General features: G+C 37.2%; 1 protein-coding gene across 2 annotated transcripts in view; it reads left to right on the plus strand.

The window, feature by feature from the left end:
* The window catches only part of SRGAP3 (SLIT-ROBO Rho GTPase activating protein 3), a 268,972-nt gene extending 261,529 nt beyond the window's left edge, over positions 1–7,443 (plus strand). For both annotated transcript variants that reach the window (XM_054976158.1, XM_054976157.1), the window contains exon 22: positions 2,922–7,443. In XM_054976158.1, the coding sequence (XP_054832133.1) occupies positions 2,922–3,338 (417 nt within the window). In that variant the 3' untranslated portion in view covers positions 3,339–7,443. The remainder of the gene's footprint in view (positions 1–2,921) is intronic.
* The last annotated feature ends 1,385 nt before the right edge of the window (positions 7,444–8,828 follow it).

The following is an 8,828-nucleotide window of genomic DNA, read 5'->3' on the forward strand; positions in this document are numbered from 1 at the left end:
TCGAAGATTAATTGAGAGGATGCCAATTTTTGGAATTGTGTTCAGACGAACAAAACGAGGGTTAAGAACTGTAATAACAGGAAGAACTTGAAGGGAAACTTGCACTCTTGTCAAGTAGCCTATCCCAATATTTTAAAATTTCATTTTGTCTTTTCTCCATAAAGTGGCGCTGTTCATTGCCATTGATTAAAGTTTTGCTATCAGTAATGACTAGTCCTCTGTACAATTTTTTTGATTGTACGTACAATCCAAAAATCACCAGTGATTTTGGGTTTTTTTTAATAAAGTACATGGGTCAATTTGATCTGCTCAAGCAGGCCAAGTCCATTACTCATACACTGCTGTCAAATGTAACCTTCCAGAGTTTAGTCAAGTTTTGTGCCAAGATCTGTCATTTAGGTTTGCTTTCCACTGAGTGCAGCAGAAATTGTTTACTTGTTGAGTGCTGCATACAGTCCTCAATGCCAGGGGTTTAGGGGAAAGGACAAAATACCTGTAATATTAATGTTTATATTTTATTTATAATGTTAATTTTAATAACAAGCATTTTATTTTCTTAAACAGTAACTACTGCAAGTGGGAAGAATTGCTAAATAGATCTAATTTGGTATTTAGTTGTGTAAATAAAATATAAGTGTAAAAATAGTAAAAGTGAACTTTATCATGATGTAAATGTATATATTGCCATCTGCTTATTTACAGACAGATTGACATGTTATCAGCATCACTGCTGGTGAATGATTGTCCAATGAGATAATATTTTGTAAACATATTTTGGTCTAACATTAATTATATGACAAAATTATTGTGCTAGAGTGTTGCACGTGAAAAGTGAAACTTTGGGTTTCAAGTGAAATCCAAAGATTGCCTTTTGTAACTGCCTGAGAACTGGTTTAGAGCTGCCTATTTTAGCAGTGCACAGAGCCTCTCGGTAATACTAGAACAATGTAACTGTCTTTTTAAACTTGCAGAATAATTTTTATTATTAAATGATATAAAATATAACAAAAAGCATATATTGCAAATTACTAAATATATATATATAAACAAAAGAAAAAAATATACGGCTAAAAACAAGAAAAAAGAAACTAAAAAATTTGATTCTTTGTAAATTTAATGTTTTTTGTCCATAAAGTTCCCACTGTTGCATAGTAGTTTTTCCCCAAAACTTCTGCATCCACTTAATCATATATGGTTTTACTTCTTTTGTATTAAATTGCAATAATATCTTATAAATTCTTCCCAACAGATGTTCTTTGTGCTGTGTGATCAAATTTTCAAATTCTGTTAGATCCCTGATCATTCCACTTGTTGCTTTTATTTCGTTTTTTAGCCGTGAAGACAGTTGTGAATATAATAGCCACTGTATATTTTTACCTTCACCTTTTAGGTTTTGCCAAGTTTTTATTCTTCCTTGTGAATTAATCATTTGTCCATAAGTTATTGAGTCGTTAGTTACTTTTTTTTACATTTTTATCATAATGTGCCCCTAATGGGGACATTAATGAAGATATTGAAAGGGTAATTCTTCTTTGACATTTTTCCCAGATTTTAAATAATCTTTCTCTGATTGCATGTTATTTGTTTTTTAATGGAGTTAATTTTGATGTTTTTGTTTTAGTCGATAAATAATAATGTATTCCTTCTTCCAAATCTGCCCCTTCCAGTTTGATTGTCCATTGGTTTGGCACTTGTAGTCAAGTCTGCAATCCAAATGAATCAGGCTGCTTGATAATATATTTTAATATTTGGTACTGCTTATCTTGTAGTGCTTTAAACCTTACCTTGACTAGAATGATCCAGGCAAGCCTAATCTCAGAAGCTAAGCCAGATCGGCTTTTGTTAGTAATTGGATGGGAGATTTCCAGCAAAGACCAGGGTTGCAGAGGCAGGCAATGGCAAACTACCTGTATTAGTCTCTTGCCATGATAACCCCACCAGGGGTCGCCATAAGTCAGCTATGACTTGAGGGCAGTCTCTACCACCACTTTAAACTTTATTCTTGTTATTTTGGTGTTCCAAATAAATGTATTTATTTGTCTTTGCCATTCATTCAAAAGTTTTTTTCTGGTATATAAATTGGTAACATCTGGAATAAATAGTTCAGTTTTGGTAATACATTCATCTTTATTACCACAGTTCTGTCCAACCATGAAATTTTCAACTTTGTCCACCTCTGTAGATCCTCTTGTATTATTGTCCAAGTTATATAATAATTGTCTCTAAATAGTGTGTCATTTTGGCCAGTCAAATTTATTCAACATTTTATTGGGTTTGAAGTTACTGTACATCCTGTAATTTTCTTAACTTCTTTTTCTTGCTGTGTTAAAAATTTTAATATTTTCATTTTCTTCTTATCAGTCTTATATCCTGAAAGGCGTCCAAATGTTTTACGTTCCATAACATACTGCATTGATTGGCACCCAAATTTCTGTATTTTCCATAACATACTGCATCTAGAGATTGATATTTATTATTACTACATTATCTGCATAATAGGCATCCTTGACCGGCAGTGTTCCTGCTAACGTGAGCAACTGAGCAATTGCTCACAGATTTTGACTCCTCTGCTCACAGCTTCTCAGGCGGCCCCACGCTCCCACTCAGCCAGCGCCTGTGGGTGGGTTCTATAGGGATGGAGCAGGTTTGGAACCTTGTCCCACTTCTCCCTTCCTGAGAATCATTCTTATGTTTTCTTTTCCCTACATAATGGATCTGCACTCGAAAGACTCGTGACATAATTCATCCTTGATCTTAATCCTCTTCTTAGTAACACAACTATCTTTTGTTACACTCCTGGTTCTTTGGCTCTAACCCTGTTTCTGCAGGGGGTCAAGGAAATAGTGCTGAGGAATAGGTGCAGCTTATCTGCAATATGAGGATAATTATTTCCTTTCTCTTTGTGTGTGTTGTGTTTACAGGACATTGAGAAGACTATGAGTACAGCGCTGAATGAGCTGCGTGAGCTTGAAAGGCAAAATACTGTGAAGCAAGCCCCTGATGTTGTCCTGGACACTCTTGAACCGATGAAGAACCCACAGATTGGTTCTGTCAACTCTGAACCTGCCAGTCCCCTTCATACCATCATGATCAGGGATCCAGATGCTGCCATGAGGCGTAGCAGCAGCTCTACCACTGAAATGATGACTACTTTTAAGCCTGCCCTCTCTGCCCGACTTGCAGGAGCTCAGCTTAGACCACCACCCATGAGACCCATCAGGCCTGTTGTTCAACATCGATCAAGTAGCAGTAGCAGCTCAGGAATGGGTAGTCCTGCAGTGACACCCACAGAGAAGATCTTCCCTAACAGCTCCTCAGATAAATCTGGCACAATGTAGCTAACACCATCCCAAGGGAAACTTGGCTAGGAAAATGGCTGACCGTCCTGGCTTTCATTTTTGGGGTTGGGAGCCAAGACTGTACACATGATGTCATTAAAGAAAAAGGAAAAGAAACTCCCTTTGTGGAAAGAATGGCACTGGGAACTGTCACTGAGGCAAAAGATATTGTAATAGTTACACATTCATCAAGTTTGCTGGAAAGCTGTACAGCCAAATAAGATGGCCATTTTATGTATTACTACTGGAAACATAACAAGTCTGTGTAGAAGTATATATGGAACTGTACATAGCCCAGTAACATTTTAGTAGATTTACCTCAGAAACTCGTCCTTAGACTTCTGTTAGAGAAAGTTGTTGTGTGTGTGTGTGCGTGTGTGGGTTATACAGCAACTGTGCATTAAGCAATAGAAGATTGGTCAGTCCTGGAATTATTATATATTTCATACTAGTTCGGCTTTAGAATCACTAACAAGAGATAATACAAGGGTTTGGCTCAACTGCTGCCCTGCAAATGCTAATGTGCATCTGATGATCAAGTCTGTCCTGGTAGATGGATGGATTTTTATCTTCAAATTCATCTCTTAAGACTGCTTCATTGAAACCTGGAAACTTGTTGTCATTTCCTGGTTGGAAGAATTATAGCGCCTGTGGACACACAGAAATGAAAAGTAGTACATCTTCCCTTTCAGGGAAGAGGAAACCTCAGATTTTCTGTATGTACTTCATGTTGTAGTACAGTGTTAATTAAGTGTGTACAAAAGAAACTCAAAACTCCAACTGTCTTGAAGATTTCAAAACAGAAGAGGACTCTGAAGTAACCTGTGGTTGATAACAATAAATAAATAGGCTAACTTATATAGTGTTTGAAATATTTTATTCCCTCCCTTTTTTGCTAATGATTCCTTTGGGGGTGGGAGAACTGGATTAAAACAGGCAAGGAAGCTTTGGTAAAATTGCATTCCCTTTCGCATTACGCAGCAGTACACGAGAGTCTTGATTCAGACTGTGCCCCTTGCATGAATAGCATGAGCCATATTTGACCATGTCAGACACATAATGGATCTGATAGGGTAACAATTTGCACTTTCTGTACTGTATTATGTAACAATATACAAGAATTTGGGTTTATGAAAAATGAATGTCCTTTTCCCCCTCCCTAAGCATTTAATAATTAAAATATGCAGAGAAAGCTAGGGGAGTTGCATGATAGCCAGAACTTTTTTCCATTCACAGAATTCAAGACTCTTCTTGCTGCTATTTTTATTTTTGTCCTTTGTGGACAGGTTTTTGGAACATCTGCCCTTTGACTGGTCTAGTGTTATTACTTTAAATACCACTGCATAGTTTTAACGTAAAATTTTGAAACATCTCTTTCAAAATGGACACTTAAATAACTAGGGCATTTCTTTTTCCTCTTGGTACTTCCTGGCATTATTTTGCAGTGACCATCATTTTTTTAAAAAGCCAGCCACTTTTTTCTTCCTTAGTGAGGTTAATTTTAATGAAATTTGTTTTCTTTCAATACTTCATGATGTATGAAACCTTGACGTTTGTTTTTTGTTGCCTAACTTATACCCTGCCATGAAACAGAAATACTACCATTATTATACTTTATTTTAAAAAATACAAAACCCTCATCTGTGTGCACAGATCATACCAGCCATATGGTGGTTGAATATAAGATTTTTCATGATAAAATTAAAATGCACAATCATTGCATTCTCCTTTTCTATATCTAGTATGCAAGCATGTTTCATTCCACGTGCCCTCTTCTCTTAATGGCCCTTGCCTGTTCTAGCCTGTTTATATATTGCTGTACATGCTTAAATGCTGGAAAGTAACTGCTAAAATGTAATTTTTTTAAAGACTAAATTTTAGTTGAGATCCAACAACACTCATCAAATGTTTGCACTTAGTAGCTTGCTCAATATAACAAGAAAGAACAAATGAACCTCTCCCTGCCCCGTCCAAATCCTGACCTTCCCATCTACAGCGAGAAGGGATAATATTGTATGTTAGATATTCTATTATTCTTCCTAAAATATGCTTATTGCAAGGGGAAATGGTGTTTACCTGTATGTCCACTAATGTTATAGGCATTTGTAATTGCCACAATTAATTAATAGTGGATTTTTTTTTCATTCACAAAATGCTTTTAATCTTCCCTTGCCCTGCTATCCCACTACTTCTCATGCCTTTCCTAACTTTAGAGTCACCTTGGGGAGTCATTATGAAAGCTGACATTCAGTTTGTTGTTGTAATGAACCTCCAAATGTGGTTTTAGGGGTGTGGAGGGTAAAAAGAAAGCCATTTGTCAAACTGTTGTATCTTCATTGCCAGTAATTTCCCCACTGCTTATTTTACAGAAAACAGTTGCTTTGGAAGTGCTTTTTAAATGTCTTTGAAAATTATTTGAGAGCAAACCTAGGATGACTTAATTTGAGGATTTATTTTTGTTCTTAAGGATAGGTTACAATTCCAATGCCTTTTCTATTAAATTATTTTTGTTTTGTTTTTTGATCTGTTATTAGTACTATCTTTTTAATGTTTAAGTGCCTTTTGAGCACCAGAACAAATGGTTGGATTAAACATGCTTGAGAGCTGTACGCATCAAGAAACCTCTATACAGTTCATGTTATGCTTGTGAGTGTATTGCTTTAAAAAATGTCCTTGCCTCCCTTTGTTACATGAACAAGAAATGTATTTAAATTTAACCCCTTCGAAGCAAACTTGTTGAGTGACGGGCTTTCTAAGTATTGCAGGAACTCTTCTCCCTTATTTGTTTGTAGCACAGAATGGGAAAGCATGCAATGCACATTATAGAAACATCAAAACATTACCTAGAGAATTTTGTACATCCCTGTAGACTTCAGTTCTGTAGACTCCGGGCCCAATCTACGAGCAGCTTTTTTCTTATAAAAGCACAGTGTCATGGTGGCTTTTGCAAGAAAAGTGCTGGGGAGGTTTGTATCTGAATTGTCACTGCTGGATTGGCCTAGCTCAAAACTTTCAAGGGATAATTAAAAATGCACAAAGGAGAAAGTTATAGATGAATGTGTTAATTCCCTTGTGTCTCACTCATCATGCCAAATTCATGCTGTCCATGATGATCATTGATGACAAAATCAATCACAGGAACACCCATGTTGGATTAATCTGAGAATAATTTTAGGGCATATATAATTCCCTAATGTGATTTCGACGTTAAAAGGGGGTTAGTGTATCATTTGTCACATTCAGTTTGGTTGAAGAAAATGCTAGGCATCACCTTCTTATTAACAAATAAAAACATTAATATGTAACATTGGCAATGAAAAATGTTCCTTTTGTTTACTGGCCTACAGGGAAACCATGGGTACCTACATCTTAGTGCCAAAGTACTGGTAGGCACAAAAAGGAAGAAAAATGCATTTTCTGCAGTGCAGCACAAGGTATGAGATCTCCTTGACTGACTTCTGATTCTCAGACCTTTGACTTTCCCCTGCAAAATTAGAATATCCTTTTTTGACCAAAGTTCCTTTGGCTAACATCCAGAAATTGCTGACGGTAAATGTAACCTCTTCTCTTTCCCTGTAACTTGGTGGAAGTGTTTTTTTATTTTTTTGTTCAGCCAAGTGATGCGTGTGATGGTGCTAACTTAAAAGCAATTGCTCCCACCCTTATAATTATTGCTGTACAGAAACTGTCATTAAGAAAACAATGTAAATGTTTAAGTCCCTTTAATAATATGACCATGCACTTTTCCTCTCTTAGACTAAACAATACTGAATAGGATTTTTTTTTCTTTTTGTAAAGCCTGGACTATATCATTTCCTAGCAAGGCCGCAGTTTTCAGAGTCTGGCAATAGGCCTCCTGAATCCAATTTTTGCTTCTCGGTGGCTGCTTTTTGTTCTTGCCAGAAAACTTTAGGAAACTGCTGGTTGGCTGCCCTGTATAATTATTGTTGTCCCACTTATGAATATTGTCTCTGTAACGTATGATAAAAAATGCCATTCAGTTAGAGTGTCTGATTGGAACTCATGTTATGTATGCTGATGATGCCATGTAGATCAAGCTACTGGTTGGATGTGGACTCATCCTTGTTGAATAAACAGTTTACCTTTTCTCAAATATTTATTCCAGTCATGATTTCATAGCTAGCAATGTATAGAACCTCATGCTTACCCCAAGCAAATGGCCATGTTGGACACTGAGTGGCTGTAGGATTCATCACTTAGAAGTGCCCAAGTCAGATCAAAGATATTTCGAAAATGCAGTCTAAAGTAGATCCAAGATCATAGTTTGTGGTAAAAGAGGAAACCAGGATCTTGGGTCAGAACAAACTAGAGTAAAGAGACAAATTACTAATATTGGATTGGAGAGAGAGGGAATCTCCAGAAATGCAAGGTTGCAAAACACACCAAATAGGAAACCTTTGAGCCGTTCATCCATGTATTCTGTCTTTTTAAATTTTGTTTTTATGAATCTATCACCAATAACAGAACCCATTCACCATACATGTTACGATTTCTGAATGTTCTACAGCTCTAATATTTGTGATAACTCAGAAACATTTACAGGAAAAAAATTCCTTGTCACTTGAAGTATACTTTTTTGCCTTGGCCTAAATGGGTACTTGTAAAACTTAGAGAATGTCTCCTCAGTGATTGCACTACCTCAGTGATTGGTAATCAGGTTTGAAATTCTATAGCTTCCTGCATGGAGTCACCAATACATGGATCTTCTCTCTCTCCACCAGGTAGGGAAAGACAGTGTGGTGGAAAGTGCCATCAAGTTCTAATTGGCATATGACAACCCCTGCTATAGTTTTCAAGGCAAGCAACTAACAGAGGTGGCTTGCCATTGCCTGCCTCCGCAACCCTGCTCTTCTTTGGAGGTCCCATACAATTACTAACCAACTCCAACCCTGCTTAGTTTCTGAGATCTAAGGAGACTGGGCTTGCCTAGGCTATCCAGGTCAGGGTGGGGAAAGCCAGTATATAAGTTGCTGGGGGTTTTTTAGGATGCAATTTAAGAAAAACCTTTCCTGTCAACTCCTGCTAGTTTATTTCATCTTTCTCTACTTGTGGGGCTTGATTCCAATTGAGTGTTTCTGTGCATGCAATGATTTTGGCCCACAGAGCATGACTTCCCAAACACCCCCTGTCCTGCTGCAGCCCAGGATGCTGCCGCTTTGGGTTGTACCTGGAATAGTATGGGGGGAACATTTTGAGCTGCAGCAGCAAAGGGGGAGTGATTGTAGTGTTTGGAGTGTAAGACTAGGATCTGGGAGATCCAGGTTAATATCCGTACTCTGCCATGGAAAATTACTGGGTGAATTTCAGCCAATCTCTCATTCACATTCACACTCACACCCACATCCTAACTTGCTTCAAAGGGTTGTAGGAAGGATAAGCTGGAGGAAAGAATGAGGTGAGCCACTTTGGGGTTCCCATTGGGAAGAAAGGGTTTGAATGAAGTAAGTAAACAAATAGTCATATTTGTGG

This window comes from Eublepharis macularius, chromosome 4 (genome assembly GCF_028583425.1).
Source record: "Eublepharis macularius isolate TG4126 chromosome 4, MPM_Emac_v1.0, whole genome shotgun sequence".
In the NCBI taxonomy this organism is placed as follows: Eukaryota; Metazoa; Chordata; class Lepidosauria; order Squamata; family Eublepharidae; genus Eublepharis; species Eublepharis macularius.